The sequence below is a fragment of the Vicugna pacos genome, chromosome 21, assembly GCF_048564905.1.
Source record: "Vicugna pacos chromosome 21, VicPac4, whole genome shotgun sequence".
Taxonomy (NCBI): domain Eukaryota; kingdom Metazoa; phylum Chordata; class Mammalia; order Artiodactyla; family Camelidae; genus Vicugna; species Vicugna pacos.
Window position 1 is genome coordinate 26,142,634 of NC_133007.1, and position 23,441 is coordinate 26,166,074.

General features: G+C 39.7%; 1 protein-coding gene across 38 annotated transcripts in view; it reads right to left on the reverse strand.

Annotated features, from left to right (window-relative positions):
• The window catches only part of UBAP2L (ubiquitin associated protein 2 like), a 39,268-nt gene that overhangs the window by 15,283 nt on the left and 544 nt on the right, over positions 1-23,441 (reverse strand). For 11 of the 38 annotated variants that reach the window (XM_072946484.1, XM_072946483.1, XM_031689041.2 and 8 more), the window contains exons 1-15: positions 23,119-23,233; positions 18,956-19,085; positions 17,645-17,722; positions 16,978-17,088; positions 13,377-13,578; positions 12,903-12,998; positions 12,420-12,465; positions 11,788-11,900; positions 9,928-9,987; positions 8,024-8,076; positions 6,338-6,423; positions 4,292-4,463; positions 2,017-2,215; positions 1,137-1,414; positions 810-982 (exon numbers count right to left, since the gene is read on the reverse strand). In XM_072946484.1, the coding sequence (XP_072802585.1) occupies positions 810-982; positions 1,137-1,414; positions 2,017-2,215; positions 4,292-4,463; positions 6,338-6,423; positions 8,024-8,076; positions 9,928-9,987; positions 11,788-11,900; positions 12,420-12,465; positions 12,903-12,998; positions 13,377-13,578; positions 16,978-17,088; positions 17,645-17,722; positions 18,956-19,045 (1,757 nt within the window). In that variant the 5' untranslated portion in view covers positions 19,046-19,085; positions 23,119-23,233. Of the gene's footprint in view, positions 1-809; positions 983-1,136; positions 1,415-2,016; positions 2,216-4,291; positions 4,464-6,337; positions 6,424-8,023; positions 8,077-9,927; positions 9,988-11,787; positions 11,901-12,419; positions 12,466-12,902; positions 12,999-13,376; positions 13,579-16,977; positions 17,089-17,644; positions 17,723-18,955; positions 19,086-23,118; positions 23,312-23,441 lie in introns of those variants that run through there. The other 27 variants (XM_031689055.2, XM_031689049.2, XM_031689053.2 and 24 more) reach the window with 7 other exon arrangements.

Here is a 23,441-nt window from a genome sequence, read left to right on the forward strand (position 1 = left end):
CGTAACATGAATCCTAAGCATAGGAAAAAATCACCTTTTGCACATATTCATTTAAAGGAATTCTGAGCTCCTGGCACTCTCAAAAACCCTGTTAAGCTAAACTCTCTTGAGAGGAACTTTTAAATATTCACATACATTAATGGCAATTATGATTCAATAGATCTCGGCTGGGGCCAGACATCTCTATTTTTAAACTCTAAGGATTGAAAAGACAGTGTATTCTGAGCCCATAAAAACTGGCAACATGGCGCCTCGTGGCCACCTTTTTGCTCCCTCCTCTTCGGAGATAGTCCGCACTCTGTCTATGGAGTGTGTACCTACTTTTACTCTAATCTGAGCACCCAACCCCCACACCTCGTGGCCCTTCTCTTGCCTTCTGAAACAGCCTACACTCTATGCAGTATGTACGTCTCTAAGTAAAACTACCTTTACTAAGAAAAAAAACAAAAACAAAAAAACCCAGCCTAGTCTCATGAAATTCCGCCAGGACCTCCTATTGCTCAAGATGGCCTTCCTTGGTAGCTATCAAAGGAGGCAGGAAAGGCTCTACTGGAAAGGTTTCTTTTTTAATTGTGTAATACATTAATGCTATCTCCTTCCCAGGAGTTCAAAATTACACCTTTCATAGGCATAAGTCCACACCAAAGGGCTAAAAGCATCAAAAGCACTTTTAGCTGCGGCAGATGCCAAGGTACTTTTCCTTCACCCAATCAGAGGTGTGGCCTGTCCAGAGTTCTAGGAATCAGCAAAAATAAAATAAGCAGTGAAAAGTCTAAAAAAAGAAGTTTTATGACAGAGGTTTCCTCTACCTGGCCGTGCTGGTATAGAGGCTACTTGGAGCCTGGCTTGAAGAGGCGCTCGTGGTGGGGGTGGACTCATAATCAGAAAGGACAGGCTCTGACCCAAACTGCAATGCCCCAAACTGCAGGTTTAGCCCTGAGATATCTGCTGAGCCAGGCATCTCCACAGCCAGAGCAGGAATCTGTAGAGAAGATAAAGTAATGGTTTATTATAACCTTACTCTAAGACTAATAAAAAACTTTTGCTTCAGACTTCCAAATTATGCCCTTACTATCTCAATTCTCAAATCCCACACCCCTTTGCTCTAAATAATATCTATCTAAAAATTCAAATACCTTAGAAGTCAAGGAGGCTTTTTTCTTCTGCTGTTTCAGTTTTTGCTGAGCCGGCTGAGGGCTGGAGGATTGGTTGTCTGAAGACCCAGGGGACATTTGTGGAGCAGAGGTGGATTTGCTTGGCAGAGGAGAAGAGGGGGGTGGAGGTGCAGCTGTGGAGGTAGCCACTGCGGGTGGCTTCTCCTGAAGGAACACCTCCATCATGGTTGAAGATGGGGTGAAAGCCTGGCGCTTTGTAAAGGGGCTGTGCACTGTTGAATCATTTGGGTTCTTCAAATCTGCACAAGAAAATCAGTACGTATGAGGCCAGAGGTGCTTGTGAACCTCAAGAAAAAGCTACTGTCCTGCTCTAGAGCCATAAACTAGGTTCCCAGGGATTGTAGCCTCATATAAACAGGTCCTCTTTTAAGACTTAATCTCATTTCTGTAGGTGTCAACCTTTGGATGATGTTTGTTCTTAAGCAGAACCTTATCAAATCAACACTATTACCCTGCGTATGTAAGAAAGAAATCTAGAAATTGTCCATTTGGAGTATAAGGTCCTAAAATGGCAAAGTCCGTGAACCTTTCCAAAGGCAGTATGTTATTTTCAAACACTAAAGATAAATCTAGGGAAAAATCCAAAACACCCCCAGGTCAACAGAAGGCTATAACTATGGATATGGCTACATCTGACGAAAGAGATACACAGCCTCAACTCTGCATTACTCCCCAGGCTTCTGAACTCAGCCTATCTGACAAGGGGAAATCAACGTGGGAAACTAGCCAGCTGGCTGCCCTTCTCCTCACTTCAGGACCTTCTCCTCCCTTACTCCTGCCAGCCTTCTGGCAGCAATGCCCCAACACTTAAAGAATTCAAGTTAGTTTCCATCTTTCTCACCATACTGCACCAGCGATGGGGACTGTGTGGTGGAGCCCATGTCCCAAGAGGAGGTGGTGGTGGTTCCAGACTGAGAATGCTGAGCTGCCAACTGAGCCAGGGCCTGAGCAGTCTTGAATTGCTCCAAGAACTGAGAACCTGTGGTGCTGCTGCCTTTAGCTTCACCAACATCACCAAATCCTTTCCCTAACATGCTCACCTATAGATCAACACAGAGATTAGAGAAATCTACAGCCAGCAACCTTGTTCAGCTACTAAAAAAAGACACTTATCCAGGTTAAGAGCCAGTATTGATAAGACAAGTAAAGAATGTCACCAAATGGAATAGTCAATTAGAACATAAGCTCTGGACTCAGACAGTCTAGATTCAAATCCTGGTTATATAATCATGGGAAAAATTACTTATAATTCGTATGTCATTTTCCTCATCTGAAAATAGGAGTAAAGGTAGTACCTCATAAAGTTGTAGGAAGAGTAAACAAATAACATATGCAAAAAAGCATGTAATATGTACATGGTACATAGCAAGCACTCAAAAAGAATGAGCGCCATTAAAATTTATACCACTACCATCACTCTCCCTTCCTTCCTTCTCAGGGACTTAAGGACTGGAGCGGTTTTCCCCCTTTAAAGTTTTTAAATCAACCACTATCTGATTAAGTTAACACGAAGATGATATAAAATTGCACTTCAGCCATTAAGGTCTTTGCCCCTTCAACTAAACAGCTCAAAAGGAACAAAAACTAACTGGAGCCTCATCTCGATGCTTCTAATAACTAGCATAGAGATGAAAAGTTAAGGGGCCATCTTAACTTCTATACCAGACAATCAAATAATGAGTCAATATGATTTCATTGTTTTCTCTGTGTATATCCAAATATTACAGGATAATCATGAAAACAAAGCAAAATTTACTTTTAATGCTTTTGGGATTCTCTCTATTCCCTACTACCAAGTAAAACTACTAGCCTAGTCCAGAAAATTAATCATGTGGCCTTGACTATTCCAAAAAACCTCCAAGGAGATTGAGTCTAATCTTCCTTGGGTTCTTATTTAACCATATTATGATCTTCATCACTGAGCACTGCTTATACAAAACCACACAAAACTAGTCTGTCCAACTCAAAGTAAGACATTTTTTTCCATTTCAATCTATATCCCAAGATAATACAAACAAAAACAAAAACACTAGAAGTCTAGTTGAAAATATGGGATTGTGGCATAGAAATGATCTAACACAGCAACAATTACGAAATATTCTGCAAGTGTGAAACACTAAAGGTACAGAAAATTACCTAACATTCATATATCATCATAGGGGAACCCCCTGTATTACTTACATTTACTAAATTTTAAGGGAAATCAACCCTCTAACACTTACTCTCAATGGAAGAGAACTACATTAAATAGCATACTGATAATAAAAAAGAACAGAACAGTACTTATGTTTAGTCTAACATATCACATGACACATATTAAATAGAATGTCAGGATGAAATGGAAGTATATCGAAAACTTATTTTTGATATTAGAATTTGGATTTGATTTTAAGTCTTAAATCCCAGACCTTAAAGACAATTAAAACTGACAAAGAACACTTAATCACATTTTCCAGTTACATATCTTAGGGGTGGGTTGGTAGTTATTTCATGATCTTCATTACGCCTTCCTACAACCTTTGTCCCATTTTGTTTCTTCTTTTTCTTTTGAATCCCAACGTCCCTCTTCTCCCTTTCCCTTCTCCCCCACCTTTCTATTGTACAGCACAGGGAACTATATTCAGTATTTTGTAGTAACATACAATGAAAAAGAATATAAAAACAAATATATTTATGTATACGTATGACTGAAACATTATGCTATACACCAGAAATTGACACAACACTGTAAACTGACTATACTTCAATTAAGAAAAAAAAAAAGAAATAGGGAACTGCTACAATCTTCCATCAAAGTTTAATCAGTTTTGCAAAAGGGTTAAAATTGGCTGTCATTGATTCTGTCTCTTCAAACATAATAGCAAACAATGTTCAACACGATGAGTTTCTATAAATGTTAACTCATTGTTTTAAGAAGATTCAGTCTGTCTGAAGCTAATCCTCTCCTAGAGCTTTCCCCTACTACCCAACTCAACATCTCTAAACTCAAGTCTCCTTAGGAAGACGAAAGAGGATACCTTAGCCTGCCCAAACCTCTGGGTATCACAGAAAGGAATTACTGTATACATGTGCTGGGGTTGCAGAAAAGTTTGGTTAGGATACATCATGTTTCTTACCATACTGTGATGAGAAAACGTGTTCCCTGAAGCAGGCTGTGATATGGCACTCTGCTTCGAGTTACTGAACACCAGAGGCTGGGCAAGAGAAGGAGCCTGAGATGGATCCAGATTAGAAGAATCACTCTCCATTGAAGACGGTGATTTCCCCAACAGAACAGCAAGGTCAATTCTAATGGAGAGATGGGATCTTGATGAATAACAAGGGAAATTCTAGCATTCCCCAACACCCAACTCAGGATATGGTTAGATCAAAATCAAGTCACTCCTCAGAAACACAAAGCCCTGAAATGCTTAATTCATCAAAATAACTGATGTATAAGAGCTATGATAGTATCTAGCTGTGTTCCAATGAGGTTGCCATCCATGATAATGTTATTTAAATAATTTTAGTGAAATTAACTTAATGAAATATCTAATGTTAGTTTTAATTCAGTAGCTCGCTAACTGGGCGAAAATTTACAAATTTGTACCCATGATTTTAATACTGAATACTTGTTATTACTAGTACCTAAGATACATAAAACTGCATGTTAGAATGCTGGCATCTTCAAGTGGCTTTGAAACAAGAAGGGTTTGGGAAATTTTTTCCCCCAATTTTTATAAAATTTCAAGTTACTTGTGGTACAATGAAGATATATATTAGAGGTTTTGCAAATTTCCTGAGTAATACGAGGGTCTTTCATTATTGGTAGTTGGTCCCCTTTCAACCAGGGTTTATGCTTGTAAAGTTATTCAGGATGGGGTCCACACAGAGTCTCAGGAAGCAGGCTGGTCACCAGAAACATGGAGAAAGTAATTAGAGGCTTGGAACTTTCAGCCCCACCACATTCCACTCAATTCTAGGGAGGGAAGGAGAGCTGGGGATTGAATTCAATCACCAATTACTTAATTAATCATGCCTATGTAATGAAACTTTGATTAAAAACTCTTGAACAATGAGGTTCAGTGAGCTACCCGTGTGCTGGGAGGGCAGCACAATGCAGAGAGAGCTTAGAAGCTCTGTGTACCCACCCCTCCATACCCTGCCCCTATGCATCTCTTCCATTTGGCTGTTTCTGAGTACCTGTTGTAATAAAGTGGTAACAATTAAAACTCTTTCCTGAGTTCTCTGAGTCATTCTAGCAAAACACTGAACCTGAGGAGGGGACTGTCAGAACCCTCAAATTTGCTGTCAACTGGACATAAATGTGTGGGTAGCCTGGGCACCCATTTGCAGCTGACCTCTGAAGCAAAGGCAGTCTTGTGGTACTGAGCTGTCAACTTGGGTCTGTGCTAACTCTGGAGATTCTGGAGAATCTGTCAGAATTGAACTAAACTGCTGAACACCTAGCTGGTATCAAAGAACTGCAGAATTGGTGCAGAAAAAAAATCACAGCTATTTGGTATCATAAAGAAAAAAACACACATTACCTCTGATAATAACATCCTTAACATCTTATTCATCTCATACTTCTCTTTAAGACATTCTGAGTCAACAGCTATCATACCCAGGTCTAGAAATAATCCAAGACGTTTTTAGAGAATAAAAATATTCCCTGACAAGAGTATCCTCCTCTACTGACCCCAATGACATGCTCAAGTTCTAAAAAGTTCATTAGCCAGATCCTAGGGAAAAAAACTAATCACCATACTCAATGGGCTGAGCAGATCATAATTATAAAGCTAGAGAAGAAGCTACTGAAGAATTCTGCAAATTCAGAAATAAAAACTTTCCACTTTTAGCTTTTCTTTACCTGATTTACTGTAAGTTTATATTGTTCTAAGTTTTAATCAATGCCTGTGACGCTGACAAGAATGACCTATGTAATTAAAGGGCTATTTGGAGAATTAGCTTTAAAATTATAGATGGATTTCCATTTATTAGATTAACTAGTATCAGCTCTTCTAAATCTATCAATCAACTAAATAGGAACCTAATGTGATTTGCTCATTATTACCAACACCATGGAAGTTTGTAAGGGCCCACTGCCACTCTTCCTCACCACTAGCCTAGTAGGTCTAGACCTCTTTGGGAAAGGATACTGAATTATACCACACACTTGCCTCTGACCAGCAGTGATTGTCACATTCTCCGCAGGCAGAGGCACTGAAGACACATTAGAGGCAGTGAAGATCTTGGTCTCAGAAAGCTGGAAAACAGAAGAGTAAGTCACTCCTGATGTTAGGCAGGTTACAGTCAGAAACCTGGCATAGGTAAGAATTCAGCGTCAAGAAAAAGGGGAAAACCCTTAGAGGAGCGAACTATTTACCCTGTGGAATCCTAAGCGGATTGAACTTCCAAGCCCCTTCTATATACGCACAATGGTTTCATCAAAAGAGAAGGCAAAATCAAGAAACCCAGTAAAATCTAGTGAATCGCATAATATGCACGCTGAACTTAGAGGAAGATGAATACACGAGACAGAGACAGAGAAAGCCCCTTTATGTATTTCCGCTGCAGGTTCCCAACTCCTATTTCTAACCAAACTGTATTTTCCACTATTCCTCTCAAGAAAAGGAAGATCACAGCCAAGATGAAGACAGAAATAAATTAATTCTTGGCTTTTGATCAGTACAGGCCCAAGTGCTGGTGAGTTAAGATCGTTAGATCGTCTCAGGGGTAATTTTAACAATATACAATTTTTGACTTAATACTAACTTTATCATACCTAGTCTCTCCACCATTAAAACACTAAAATTAGGTAAGCAATTGCAGGGACTAACTCTTCCTACTATTCAAAAGTTGGTTTGTTTCTCTTGTTTTTGTTTTACTTTTTTGATTAAAATCTCCCCTCTGAAAAAACAGAGAATCCACCCCCCAACATGCCATTCTCTGAAAGGAGCTTAAGCAGACAAGCCAAATCTTAGAAAGTATTCACAAGGCAATCTAGCTTAACTATAACAGAAAAGAATCACCCTCTGATGCTGATGCATCTGAAATTTTAAACCTCAGGCCTGGCAACCAAAACAGTTTAACACATCATTTCCTATTACCTAAAAGTTGATTTAATTGATATTCTTGCCTGAATAAATACAAGTATAGGAAAGTTTATCCATGATCACGGAATTCACAGAAAGCTGACTGTGATCAGGGATCAGCAGAATTCTTTTACTCAGGTACTACTCTGGTGAATTCAGAGAGCTTGTTTATGTGCCACCCATCTATGAGGTTTCCAAGTTGAGTCAAGCTGGAAGATAGCCAAACCTACGTATTCACTTCAACTATAATCACCAAGTTGGGCTTTAATTAAAAAAAAGAAAAAAAAAGGTTCCAGAGCCAACCAGGTTGTAAATTTAAGGACTTGATACTTAACTCTCACTCTGTACCCACGTCTAAGCCAATTACAGGGCCATACACCAATGCCTGAATGTGAACCAAGTAACTGATTTGCTCCAAGGAGAGTCATGTGTCACCAGCAGTTGTTACTCAATGCACTGCCTGCCTCACTCCATTTCTAGTGCTCTACCCAACCACCATCTCTTCCTGGGATAAATCCGACAATCAGATATTGGACTTACACAAGTGCACTTGCCCTTTCCATAGTCTGGTTCCACAGAGTCCTGTTCATGCCCAGCCTCCTTCATATAACATATGTGAAATGTTCTGGCTCAGAACACTATTTTGGATGTAAAAGTTTTGGGTCAGAATCTTAAGGGTGAATTTTGAGGGTAGAAACATATCCATTTTCTATCCCTAAACACCACTTAGGGATAGAAGGTACTAATGAGGAATGACCTAGGAATACCTACATCTTCATTCCAATCTTCAGTTCCCCACTCCTCTGTTGCAGTCCTCCATGCACCTGGGAATAAAGGGAAAACAGTGAAGGAGCTTTAAGTGCCAGTACAAAGCATGTGCAGAAAACACTAATGTGTTCAACTTTTTGGCAGCCAAAAGTGTAACCAGAATTTAGTAATAAGAAGGGATTCTTGGGCTTCAGCGGGAGGAAGAGATTTTTTAGAAAGGGATGCCTCAGAACACCAGGGTTTTAATAAGATTATTATTTCACAGCTACTTTCAGTTGCTTCATAGCTGTAACAGGACAGGGGAGCGAGAGAGCAATAGAAAGAGGGGAAAAGAGAAAAACAAAGTGCAAGAAAGAGCAAGACTCCAATGGACCCAATGCACCAAGCAACCTCCCTTCAGCCTTCTGACTTACTGGTTAGGTCAATGAAATGGGAGCAGACAATTTAAACCAAAACATGCAAACTACACCTATTTGGTATAAGACAATGCTGCAGGCAGTCCAAAGAGATGGCAGCAGTAATAGAAGAACAAACATGGTTGCCACATGATAGTGAAAGGGCAGTGAAGAAGGAAAGCCCTGAAATCCAAACTGAGAGTACTGACACCCATCTGCTGTGGGGATTGAATTAAAATGCACACTCAGCAGAAGTCAAGTGTATAGATTGTACTGGTTTAACTACAAGAAACCCTGAAGGATCTGTTCTTTCAGAAGACACTGGATGAGACTGAAAAATCAAGTATATGTGCTAGCTCTTGTACTAGTCCTAACCACACAGAACATGAAACCCAACCTGCCAAGGTCATGGTACAGATAATACATTCTCCTCATGTCGGTAATAATGTTGTTGGGATACAGTTTCTATAGAAGTCTGTAAGCAATCAAACCACCTTCCATAATCCCGTGGTTTTGCTTCATATATACAAGTATCCTCAGAAAGGGAACCTGCCTTTTCTTAACAAATATAGGTGAGTTTTTATTAGACCCAGAAGTCTTCCCTTCAACCAAAGGAAAACACTAAGAAATAAGAACCTATCTGTAGAAAGGACAAGAAAACTCCTTATTTTCTTCTCTAGAGTAACAGTATATATTTAATAATTCTTAAAGCATTCTCTCCAAATGGAGAAAACATTACAAGAATGAAAGTCTGGCATTCAAATAGTGTCACTGAAGAGACACATTCAAAAATTTACAAAGTCTATCTGAAATTCTTCTAAATATTTAATAATGAAAAATTCTCTTTCCTAGAGAAAAATGTTTAGTGCAGTGCCTTTCCCAGGACAATGTTAAAACTGTACCAGGGAAATTCCAAACCACTTAATAATGACAACATTCTCCCAATCAAACTGAAGTCCAATCTCAGTTTAGACAAATTACAAACCACATTCTTCTGTCTTTGGTGATATACCATTCTTCCTCCCCATTGACATCCATCCCACCCTGTCTAACCGAAATTCAAAATCTAGGTTAACACATAAATACAATCTTAGAGCTAGAAGTGACTAGATAAGTTTTTCACTATTGACAGGTTATTTCTCAATGCAAGAATTTTTTTCCCCCTTGCACTCTAGCAATTGCATCTGGAATGGAAAGTAAGGCTGTAGAAAGCTACCCAGTACCTTCCTATATAGGACATATAGTCATGGCTGCTGAGGACTACACTGATAAGCATTTACGAGCAGAAAGAGTTCAAGTAGTGTGAACAGATTACAGGGAACAGACGATGTAAATAAGTATTCATTAAATAAACTATAATTTTTTTAAGGACAAAAAAAGGCATAAAATATAAGAGAAAAGGGCAGAAAGATAAAAAGCAGGAAAACAGAAAAACGACATATCCACAGATATTTCAGTTCATAAAAATCTATTAAAATATCCGGGGCAGTTAGGCGCCTGGATGTATCATACCAGGAGCAGTCTCAAATTTTCGGGGATAATTTGACCCCTCAACCCCAATGAAATCAAGTCCTGAAACAAAAAAGAAAAGAAAAAAAACAACCAGTGAAATTTTGCTTGTGAATGAGAAATGTCTGCCCCCAATACACAATTCCCACTGTACCTGTGGATATTTTAAGGGTAGATTGGAGTTTCTTTTTAAATTAAAAAGGGAATTTGAAGTTTGCTATCATGAAAACACAAAAAGAGATCATGCATGAAGGTAAGTTCGTATCACGAAACTAACAATGATGGGAATGTATGAAACTACACCCAACACTTTCACACTAACGAAATAACAGCAGCATTAAATAATTTTTCTTTCAGCGACAAGTCAAAGGTTTCTGATTCTAGCCCCCAAATATGGTATTCTCTACCATACATAAATACAAACCTCTCCCTTCCCTCTTTTTCCAACCAGATCCTTATTGGAAACAACTAAGGCTTGCAATCTAGGACTGGGACTCCGTGCCTGATTTTCTATCCATGACTGAAAACAAATCCCTCAACTTCCATTATCTTTCCTACCGATGATAAAAAGCCAAACATCCAAGAACTCAGAGCTCAAAAACTGTGACTTTTGCTGTATGGACTATTACCTCTGCTCTATAAAGCCATCAAGAGATGAATGAAGAGCAGTTCTCATGCCTCCAAAGTACACTAAGTTAGAAAAGGATACTTCATAGCCAAATAGTAAGAGGAAATTAAAAAAGGTATCTTGCCAATAACTCAACTTTGGCCTCCATCAATGAGAAATTTGTGTTCAAAATGAGTTTAAAAGATAGCTTGATGAACAAAAAGCAAGTAACATTTAGGACCTGAGGTATAGCTCTTGTGGGCAGTAGATGAGAAGCCGTTTGTGCCAAAGACCCTCCTAAAGACGCAAGACTAAGATCACTGATCTTTGAAAGGGTACAAGGCAAATTTAAACAGATTAGGAGTCAAAAAGTCTCTTTCACAGTGTTATTATTGACCCATTCCCCTCTCCTCCCTTTATAAGAGGAAAAAGTCTCAGGCTTTCCATATGTTGGCTCAGCCAGAAGGTAGCTGATCTCATCAGAAGAAAGTACTCTGGAACCCAGAAGCTGCTCTTACTTACAGTAGTAAAAATATCTTTAACTCACAAACACATCTTGGTGTATGCCAGAAGCCTAACACATTCTTAAACATACACACCCTACCCAGATATGCACCAAAGTCAGCTAGCAAACTCCATAATACTCTACCACATTTAGAAGACTATCCAACAAAGAGAGCTGAGAAGTCTCCAAATTTCCTTCTTGCCCAGATACTGAGATTTCCCAAAATTGAAGGGAAAAAAACATTGCTATCTTGGTACCGAAAAACAAATAAACTGACAGTGGGCTTTTGTTCTGGGCCCTGTTAATCTCTACAGTGGCTTGATTAATTAATTCTAAGTATCTTTTCAAAAGGAAAAGCTAGCAAGCCTAACAGAAACACTAGAAAACACAACTGGAGCTAATGGCAGCCACACGGTATAATGGAAAGAGTGCAGGCTTTTAGAGTCAAACAATTTTGTATTCAAATACTAGCAAAGTTGACAACCAGCGTTACAGCCTAAGTCTAGTCATCTGGACAGTGATGATAAATAACATTTATTTCATAAAACAGTGATGAAGATCACGTGAAACAGTGCATATAATATGCCTACTGGCACACAGTAAATAAAGAAAACACACAGTAATTCAATTGCCATACCTTTCTCTCCCTGTCTCAGCACTCAAAAACCATTCCTCCATTTTTTCATGTGACTATAACCTCAAAAAAAATTATTTCCTTAGGTTCCCAGAGACAAATAAAGCAGTCACTCACTTGTCCCATCATCTGGTTCAAAGTGGCCAGTGTTGTTCCATGTACTGCCGCTGTTATTGCCGTAGGTCTCATCAGTGTTGGCCGGCTCTGCGTAATCAGCTGGGTTAAAGGTTCTGGCGGGCGGGAGAGAAAAAAGGCTTAAAAGAGTCTCTGAGCTCTAGGCAGCACCAGTAAAAATTAACAAAAAGGAGGGCAATCAGAATCTAGACTCTTTTCTAGTACAGATCAACCATGGCCCCATTCTATATAATCTTATATGCTATCTACTTCTCCTCATTTACTAGCCTACCTGAAGTTTCATGGTGTAATAATTTTAATTTATAAAACTACTATCCATTTTGGCCTAGGACATCAATAATAATAAAATTCTCTTGGAGATTTTGGGAAAACAGCAGGTATATGTATTTAAATGACGCTATTAAGATAAAGAAAATAATTCAGGTGGTAAATGCTAAGTCTCCCAAAAATAAGCCCTATGCCTACATATCTGATTAAACAGTCTAGAAATCTTTCTGATTGAATTTTGGTTACGGTTGCCTATTATCCTCAGGATACCAGAATGTTAGCCACTCTAAGACATTATGATAAGCCTAGGGGAAAACAGTCTTTGACATCAGATCAATGAAACTTACCCCATGCCTTGAGCAGAAAACCTTCCTCCCCGCCTACCAGAGCCACCTAAAAAAAGAGAAAAAGAGGGAGAGAGAAATACTTTAGAAGTTGATATAAAACTACATTGCCAACTGAGGCAGCTTTGGAAAGTGGGTATCATCAGATGTTCCTTCTCTCACTCTGTAGCACATCAGTTAACATAATACAGTAGGACAATCATTATTGACAAGGCTGTTCTGCTGCTGCTCTCTGCTGATCAAACTGCTGGATCCTCAAGCAAATATAGTTAATAGCAATGATAAAGACTAGAGAAAATGGCATCTACCTCCTCCCCACTGTCCACTCAGTAATCTCTAGAATTTGCATGACACCTCAGTAATTCAGATATCCAGACTCCACGTGAATTTGTCTGTTTTTAAATAGAGTAGACCCCTACTCTAATAAAAGTACCTTGTCCCCAGTATCCATCCCCCCCACTCCCCCACCCCCAACAAAATGATCACCTCTGCCTCGGCCACGACCTCTTCTGCCTCTTTCTGTGCCTCTTCCAGAAGGCCCTCCACTCTTGGTGCCATCTAATCCATTTTCCTGACCCCGAACTGAAATTAAAAAAAAAAAAAAAAAAAAACAGAACAAAACACCACAGATGGCCAGAGCAAAGTCAATAGAAAATATATAAATATATAAATGGTATGTATATATGGTGGTAGGGGGACAAAAACAAAGAAGAGAGAATGATCTGGAAGGATGGGACATGCTGGTTACCAGGGTAATGGTGATGACCACAACAGAGAGCTGTAAGTCAATTTTATAAATGACTACAGGGTAATTTCATGCCAAACTGCTGGCCATTGCTAGAAAGAGATGCCAAGGTCTCAAAACAGATGGCAGTAAGAAAAAGTCAAATGGGTGATATAATGGTTACTAGGTCTAACCTAGCAGGGCCCTGACATCCCTGAAGTCTAGACATTACTAACCCACAGCTGGTTTTGTTAAAGCCCCATGCATACACTCTCGTCCACGGCTGGCACCTCTCCCTCGTCTTGGTGGCCCACCACGTCGCCGACTGTAGTCTCTGTCCCGGTCTCGATTTTCTTTGCCCTCCTCATTGGATTCCGTTTGGCCACCATCCTTCTGTCCTGAGACTCCCTTCTTCTTCCCAACCATCTCCCAGGAATGCTGAAGATGGGCAGAAAATTCATGTCTAATCAATACAGACTGCTATCAGGAAACCAGAGATAAAAGCTGGGACAACTGCTAACCATTTTCCTCTCAGCATGCATATCTAAGGTATGCCTATCAGTTTACTTCTGTAAATGGAGAATATAGAAGAACCTCAAAACAAATTCTACACCTATCACTAAAAAGTTGAGGTGCTCATAGCAAATGGATTGCAAGGATCACTTCCAAAAAGGTCACCAAGATATCTATCCAGTTCAGTCACTTGGACCAGTTTAGTCAAAGGACATAGTTACTTACTGGTCCTTATCTTTCAAGTGTTTCCCTGGCTGAAAAAACAGATTGCCTTCAGATTTAGTGACTCCCAATTTTTTTAGTCTTATTCATGTCAAATAAAACAAAACAAAACTGAATGTTTCTAAAAGTTAACTTTGAATTCAAAATGAACGAACAGAATTTGACTCCTGGGTACATTCTTTAATTAAGCAACCCAGAATTTAGGAGGAAAACAACTATACCTACTCCCCAACCCACCCACTTCATAACACGTTTCTTTATTTAAAAGAAGACCACATAGCAGTCAGAAAGCACAGCCCCAGCCCTAAGACATGTTGAGTATAGGCAGCCTTTGTTCCAGGTTTTATCCACTGTGTTCTCTTTATACTTCCTAGATTGATATAATCCAATTCAACCTTCCTCAAACGGTTCATTCCAGATTACAGAAGGAAGTATTTGCAGTAAGGAAAATAAGCTAAACAGTCTTCCAAAACACCAATTCCTTAGGCAAATGCATTTCATAAATTTAAAGTTTTAAATACACATATACCTTGATTTATACCTATTTTTGCAGAAAATGTATACAAATACAAGTACCAGCCAAGACTATCAGATCTTTACTCTCCTAGTTATGATATAACTCAAACTAAAATGGCCCTGTTGCTCATCAATAGCTACCTAATATCTAATAACCTTAAGAATATGGAATAGTAATATGAAATTACTATTAACTCTCTCAGGATTGATAATAATATTGTGGTCATATAAAACAGCATCCTTCTTTAAGGGAAACATGCTGAAAAATTTAAGGGATAAAGTAAATACTACGATATCCACAACTTATTTCCAAATAATCCCAAGTGTCTACCAATGGATGAGTAGATAAACAAAATGTGCTATATACATATAACAGAATATTATTCAGCTTTAAAAAGGAGTGAAATTCTGTCACAAGTCACAATATACATAAACCTTGAAAACATTATGTTAAATGAAGACACAAAAGGACAAATACTATATGATTCCACTTATATGAGGTACCAAGAATAAGCAAAGTCACAGAAACAGAAAACAGAAGAGGTTACCAGGATTGGAAGGAGGGGGATATGGGGAGTTAATTGTTAACTGGATATAGTTTGTTTGGGAAATGAAAAAGTTCTGGAAATGGATCATGATAATGGTTGCACATTATGAATGTACTTAATGCCAATGAATTACATATGTAAAATGGTCAAAATGGCAAGTTTTGTTAAGTACATTTTACCACAATTTAAAATTTTTTAAGTTCAAAGGAAGTAAAAGGGGATAGCTCAAGTGGTAGAGCGCATGTGTTGCATGCAAGAGGTCCTGGGTTCAATTCCCATTCCCTCTTCTAAAAACAAGAAAATAAATAAACCTAATCACCACCCCCCAAAAAACTAAAAAATCAAACACAGAACACTATAGTGAAAGCACACCTACATATTCTAAAGAGCCTATAAGAAATTGTTTATTAAAGTAATCATTTTTTTAAAAATTAAGTATCTACTTAAGACTTGGCAGCTAGCTACTTGTTGCCTATTCTTCAAACCCAAGCTGATTCCACAGTACAGCTGGTAGGTCATTTTATGCTCACAGTAGCTTGAATTAAGAAATCATAGTAACCTTGTAGCTAACTCTGTATCACCAACCACTGAAACTAGACTCAAATCAGCTCTTAAAAGAGTTTTTGCTAGTCTGTCCTGAAACCTGTCACCTTTTCCCTCCTGTATGGTATTCATCAACTGCTAGCAACAGATGGGTTCTGTAAGTAAAAAGAATTACTATGATCTTCCCAAAGGCACTACCAGTTTTCTGATATCTCATCCACCCAAATACATCCAACATCCTGGCAGCTGACTGATTCCCACTGGTTTTGCTAGTAGCTGGTTTATTTGTGTTACAAATCTACATCACTAGTTTATTTTCCTTGTTGATACTGTGGAAAATCTGATTTGTAGCACTAGGCAAAAGATGCTAGAAAGTGAAACAAAATGTGATTTGAGTGGAAAAAAAAAATCAGACTTTTTAAAAGCGTAAGTAGCCCCACCTTTACCTCCACCCCCTCCCTCCATCCCCAAATCTTTAGACAACTACTCTGGAGTAAACTCAAAATGAACCAAAACTACTATCTGATTATCCAAGCAGTAATTTTCAAATAAGGCCAATAATGTAAAATCTAATCTAGGACCACACTTCTGAAGAGAAAAATCTACAAATTTAAATTCAGTAATTAAAAAGTTTCCACTTTCCTATTGTCTCAAAGAAACCAACAAACCTTCAACATTCAGCTAAAGTGACACTGTAACGTCAGTAAAGATGAAATCTGGTTATCTACCCCAACCAAAGATCCCCAGTGTAAGACCAAGTAAATGAAAATGATCTCAAATGATACACTACTCTTTAAAAAAGCAGTAAGAAAATTCTCTACCAAACACTGCAGTAACATCCCAAAGGTTAGTAAGGCAGAATCTCTGTTCTTACGGGACTTAAAATTTGATGCAATGATAAGGCATTAACAAAACATAGGATTCTCATTAAGTGGAAAGGAGGGGAAGAGGTGACAGCAACTCTGTGCTCTAGGGCGAGTTCCTCCAATATCCCCTTAACATCTCTAGGGATAATCAACAGGCTGTAAAGTTTGCTTCTCTGTTACCGCAACAAAAATAAGTTCACATGATGAAAAGGTATTGTGAAATGTAAAGCTGATACTGATGGGAGTGTTCTGAAATCAGAATCCTGTAGTTTGTGGCTTTGTTCAACAGAAATAAAACAGGTGAGCAGAAATCTTTCACAATTAGTAACTAAAGCTATTTAATAGCACCTCTAACTCAGACCAACCCAGTCTTACAAACAGTCACTAGCCTAAAATGAGTAATTTATTCCAGGTCAATTAGAGTGGACTGATTTTATCTGTTTTCTCCTATTTATTGTACATACATTTAAGTATTTGCAAACTGCAGCAAATAATCTCCAAGACAGTTCCTTGCTTTATTTGGAGAATAAGATACTCTGCTTTAAGTTGAATTACCCCACTTGCTATTTTTAGATTACTAGCCTCTCAACCAGGGACCCACTTTCTAGAACACTGTATTAGCACTCTACCGTATCTGGGTTTCCTTCCAGCAGTACATTGATGGCTCTGTTGACATCTCCATTGCAGTCATGCAAAGCAATGACACATTCATCTTGGTTCTTGCCTGTGATATCAATCAACTGCAAGAGAAGGATTAGCAACCATCATGAACCTGCACTCCCCACAAAAAGAAGCCCGGTGAAAAAAAAGGGAGAAGACATGACTGAGTTTGAAAGAACCAGATTTAAAACATAAAATATGCAGCATTTTGGTATCTGAATTCCAAAAGCAAAATATTAACACCTGTGATTATGGATGGGACAAAAGCGATCAAACAATAAAGTACCTAATAAAGAAACAGACACAGAAGCACACAGGCTTTAGCATACCATGACTTTCCGCATTTCCAAGATGTCACAACCACTCAGAATTGCTGTACAATGGTACCAACAAAATCACTCAATAAACAAGAGGTTGAAACTGAGATTAAAAATCTTTGAACATGGTGTCTGTCCAAAGGAGCACAGTAAATCAGACAATAAAAGCACTCATTTACTCACTTAACCTATCATATTTCAGGTCATAATTCTCAATACCTATAGTGAAAAGTATCGTAGTAGGCATCCATGTTATTTAACTGTGCTTTAATCTTGATATCTTTTCCCACAGCTTACAACAAATTAGCAATACACTCACTTGTTTCACCTTTTCCTCAAAGTCAGCATCGTTATGGTCCGAAATCATCTGTGCAAGTCGAATTTGTTCTGCAGTGGCCTAAGAAAGCATGATCAAGAGACAAAAGTTTAGAGAAATAAGAGGGACCTAGGTAGTCAATATTCACCATCTCCCACCCCAATTTCCTTCTCCTTATTACAAATGATAAAGCAATAAAACGCTACCACCATTTAAGATGCTTAAATGAGCAAAATGACAACAAAAAGTAAAGCTGCCACTATTTCATTTTACAGCCTCTAAAAAAGCAGGGAATCTTTTTCACCAATGTTCAGTTAGAGGCTTTCATTTTGGGATCACAACACCACTCTGAAACATCTGTGCCTAAATTCACTTTAATGTATTTGCAAAGTCATGTGTAAACCCTGTTCCTATTTCTGTAATGACCAATTCTACCCCTTATTCCTCAGGGATGAGAGTATCATAAGGTTTAGTATGAGGGCACACTAAGTGTATCTTCTGAATATCAAGTGTATATTTATAAGGTATCACAAATTTCATTGTCCCAACTTAGGTTAAGTACTAAGATTCTGTTATAAATTCTCTTGGAAAAGAGAAGTGAAAGAAAAATGAGTAAGAGAAAAGTTCTGGTCTTACATATTCAATTTATCTGACCATAACCAAGTATAAGCTAATTCATTCATATCAGGTACCAACCAACACCACACTTACAAAAAACAGACCACATCTAGATCCAAGTTTAAAAAAAAAAAAAAGAACCCATAAACCTCAGTGCCCAGGAGGCTAATTTACTCTCTAAAACTGAACAATACTCTAGGGTGTCTCATTTGTTAATTCTGAAGGAACATGGTAAAGATGCTAACTCCTCATGGGAAAAGAAAAACCAGATTAGGTGGCAATGAGACCAGAGAGGGAAACAGAAGACAAATTAGGGAAAAGAAGAGCAAAGGAAGGAAAAAAGGTGGCAAGACAAAGATTGGCTAGAGAGATATCAAGGTGGAAGATCTAGGAAATAAGAAATGTATTGCTAAAACATTTTGGATAAATGAAAATGCTATCTTACAGATACAAAGCACAGGACCCATTCTTTCCAAGCCTCATAATGCAGTATATTAAACAACAAAAAATAAGCACGCTGTATCACAGCATGCCATTAACAGTTATCAGGCCCCAAGTGGAAAGAGGCAAGGATTAGAAAACAAGACTAAAGAACCCAAACCAATAATCCAAAGCACAGAATGATGCTGTATTGGATGGAAACCATTATCAACCAGCAAGGTTACCCCGCCGATCCACATTCCTTGGGTTCTTTACCTGGGGCCGCTGCTTGTGCTGTGTCTGGTTTTGGTTTTGAGGTTGTTCCCAGTTTCCCCGGGCTCGGTTAGTGCCCACCGACGTCATCATTTACAGTATATACAAATAACAGTATTTACAAGGTAGAATACTGAAAGATTTTAAAAAAAGAAAGATAAGTTTAGATGTTAAATGTGGGCAAAATGTTTTCAACCTCTTTTTCATCAGCACCTTCACCAAACACTTTCATTTCTTCAAAGAAACAAATCAACATTCACCTGTTCTTGAAACATACCTAGTCTGACAAATTCCTTAGGGAACTACAGGTAGTAACCCATTTTTGTAGGACATGAAATGTATAAAGCGTATGTTAAGTGATGGGTTTTTTTGGTTTTTGTTTTTAGGTTATGGGCACATTTTGGTTACTAGTCCCCTATAAGCAGGCTTTGTGAAGTTTTGCTATATCAACAGTAAGCAAAACAGTGTTAATAATCAAAAGCCTTCTAATAGCTAAAAATACCTAAGGTCCCTTTGACAGAAGGAAAGATAATCAGCAAAGCTTGGAAACAAAAGCCTTCTAGGAAAGGGGATTAGTCTACACTCCAAATAAAAATAATTTAAAATGCTGTACTCAGTCTACCTTTGTAAACAGCCTTACCTGCCTTATGTACGTTGTATGTGACCTCCATCATTTGGGAAAGGATAAGCTCAAGTTTGCCTCTTTCTCCCTCAAGTTTATACCTCTCAGTATGCTGTGGGGGCTCCCACAGCCTTCAACAAGACATGTGTTAGCCCCAGTGACTTTGCCCAGAATTTTAGTTCCCTGGATAATACTTTCAACACACTTCTTTTGTGGCTGTTTCTGTTGGTTTCCTAAGTCCACAGTTTCCAGACACTGGAATTGCAATTACCCTCCACCACTCACCTTAATATACAGAGAATCCCAAATTTGTCCTAAAAGCATCTAGCCCAAAGTTTTATTTGGAAGAAAGTGCCTCTGGGAAATAATTTTAAACTTGAAACATTGCCAGCAAGATGACTTTGTTGAGTCTTTAAAAGAGACATGAAACACACAAGGCCTTCACAAAACCAGAGCAGTTTTTGTTATAACACTTCTAACAAGCAAGGATTCTACTGAATTTAAGTTGCCTTCATTCATACTTTTATAATGCAATCTCAGCTGCTGTATTTAATAAACAAAGAAAACATTCATCATATGACGGAGTGCTCAAAATAAGAGGTTACTCTGCATTGTTTTATTCCCTTCCAAAGAAGACAAGTTTATACTTTTCTGCTCTATGTTTAATTTTTTTTTCATTAATGAAACTTCATACAGGGTAATTCTTAGCTGCCCGGAAGACATTGCTGGATTTGAGGGAGGGGTGGGATGGGCTTTTAAAAAAAAATGTAAGGATTAACCACTAGGAAAGAGAATTTCACCCTAAAAAAAAAATGTAAGGATTAACCACTAGGAAAGAGAATTTCACCTGTTTCTTGGGGTCACAAAGAAAGCTGACTTTCCTGTAGATAAATTCTTCACCAAGTTGGGTCAATATGTTACATAGGTTTTTATTTTCTAATGCAGTCATTAAGAATCCTACGTTCCCTATCACCAAGATATTTTTAATAAAAATATTTTTAAGAAAACTTCAATCAGAGCTAATTTTTAACTATTATCTCTTCCCCTTACACACATGTGCACAAAAAGGCCTATAAATATGTTTAGGTAGTATAGGATTATTTGATACACAGTAGTCCGCTTTCCCAGGCCAGCATTACTGTCAAGTTTCAACAGTTAATTAAAAAAAAAAAGTGTTGTTCAACTAAGTACCCCTGGATTCAAATCAGAGGGGGGGAAAAAAGTAAAACTACTAAGCTTTATTAAAAAGAGGCTCTTAGGTAAAGATTCTAACATGAGAGTAGCCACTCCAGTAAGGTACAAGTATTGCTTGCTTTCTACTCCACATGTGATTTCAATTCATGAGTATGAGTTACACTGCAGATATGAATTGCATGACTAGCTATATGGACAACTGTGTGTACGGTACCAATGTAAACATATTAAAAAGTCATCTTAAAAGCCACATAATTAGAGGGGAAAAAATCCTCCTGATTACTCTTGCTATTAACTTCCATTTCTCACTTACAAATGCTTTGAAATGTGTGACTAGGAAAATTTTACCACCTAGCTAGTAACAACACTGAGCAACAGGTCAAAAGTAAGTGATCTGGGAAGGATCACTGGAGGGCACAGAATTAGCAGAGACAACATACCCAGAGTTATCACAGTGGAGACGAGGAATCTTGTCAAGTACTCTTTCTTAGAAAATAAAAATATTTAAAGGAAATAGGTGAGAAGTATTGGAGACCAAGGGAATAGTGCAGGAACAAATACAGGTTTCAACACAGGAATGCCCTTGACCATTTTTTGAAAACCAGCTACTTAAAAAAATAGCCAGAGAAATTTTACCGAAAAAAATAAGTAACAAGTATTTATTGAGTATCTACTATGTGTCCAGTACTTTAAAAATACAAAAGCAATATGACTTAGTCGCTGCCCTCAGGGAGCTTACAATCTAATTTGAGAAACAATTCAGAAACTCTGAAGCTGGACTAGGGTGGGTAAGGCTTGTTACTTCTAACAGAGCAACTAATCCCCCTAGATGCTCTGGAAATGACCCCAGCATCCCTTTTTTTAAAAAAAAAGAGTACTTCCCAATTAGGACACATTTGAGAAAGAAGGGGCTTTAAAAATCAAAAGCAAAACAGTACATTTTAAGGCCTTTCATCATTAGCTTACATGCGAGCAAAACTTCCCAACTTCCCATTCACAAAGGAAATAATCACTGGGATAGTCTAATCTTCAAAGACAATGGTTGTAGGATCTCAAAGCAGTTTTATCAACCCACCCATACACAGCCAAGACGTTTTCGCTCTCTAGAAAAGCTGGTTGTCACTGACCCTCATCACCTCCCAGCAAGTCACATCAGATATCCCTAAAGCAGGATATGAGCAGTGAAAGGTGGATAGGGAGGAAACAAAAAGGGGGGGGGGGGGGGGGTTCTCCAAAGAATAATCAGGGACAAAGGCAAAAAGGATAACAATAACAACAAAAAAAGGCCTGTTACTGTGGTGTTTTTCTTTCCACAACATCCTACACCAGAGATGGCTACATTTCAAGAACGGTGGAAAAGGAGCAGCCTCCTGTTTGTGACATCAGTTTGCAAAGCAATTTAGGGACTGTCCACAACATGAAGGGTCTGAAGACATTGGGAATTCCTGTCCCATTTTGAGAAGAGTGAACGAATACACCTCAGTGCTCTAGTGACGTCCCTTAGGCGTAATATATCCCATAGGGGCCTCCATGTCCAGCTTCCCAAATAACATAATTGTTTAGGGTACCCAAAACAACAGTATGGACGACAGGAAGCTAAAGACAGCAGCAAAAAATACATATTTCAAGAGCTAGGGCGATGAGAAAGAAGGAAGGATAATAAGAAGAGCTGACAAAGAGGCTGCAAACGGAGAGGGGACGCAAGCCCACGCGTGGAGGATGGGAGGCTCACCCGGCTCAGCGCCACATCGGGAGCTCACAGGGCCAATCGCCTCCTTACCTCCCACCCGGAACAAATTAATCCCCCGCACTCCAAACTGAGGGCCACATGGGGGAGTTTGGGGCAGCTCCACCCCATCGCCCTCCCTCCCTACCGCCACCCCCAAACCAGGCCGGATCCGGATCACAGGAGGCCCGCAGAGGGTTGGAAAGGGAGGAGGCCCCCTCGTCTTCTTGCAGGCACCGGCCAGGGTTAAGAGAGGGCCCTACCTCAGGCGGGGCCCAGGCCTCGCTCGCTCGCGCTTTCTCGCTCTCCCCCCTTCTCAGGCTCTAGCCGCATGGCCCCCCCCTCCGGCTGCCCCAAGCCCCGCCCCGGCCACGCTCCCAAATCGAGGCCCCGGCTCTGGCGCGGCCCACTAGGCCGCGAACCCAACCATAAACAAAACCTCCAGCGGCCAACTCGGGGTTGGGGGGAGGGCGCCAGGGCTCGCACGACTAGGAAGGGGGGGTGTACAGTGGGGAACACACGGTGCGGGGGGGCCTACCGAAGGAGGAGGATACGGCAGGGGTAGGGGAGAAAGGGGGGAGGGTAAAAGGGGGATCGCGGATTTAAAGGGGCCGCGGACAATACCCGGCCCCGCCGCGCTGCCGCTGCCGCCGCCGCCGCCGCCAACGCCGCTGCGCTCCCAACTTTACCTCAGTCTCCTCCACACTGACACCCCGGGCCGCGCCGCCCCTGTCACGTGATATAAGGTTCCCTCCTCCCCACCCCCCTCCCTCCTTTTTCCTCTCGCGCTCGCTCTCGCGCCTTCCCCCTCCCACTTGCCTTCCTGCGTCCCCCAGCACGTGACGCGAAAAGGGACGCGCACGCAAGCGTGCGCGTGCCGCCTCGCCACGAGACAGCTCACTCCGGCTCCGTGCGTCCGCCCCGCCTCCTCTACGGCGGCCCCGCCT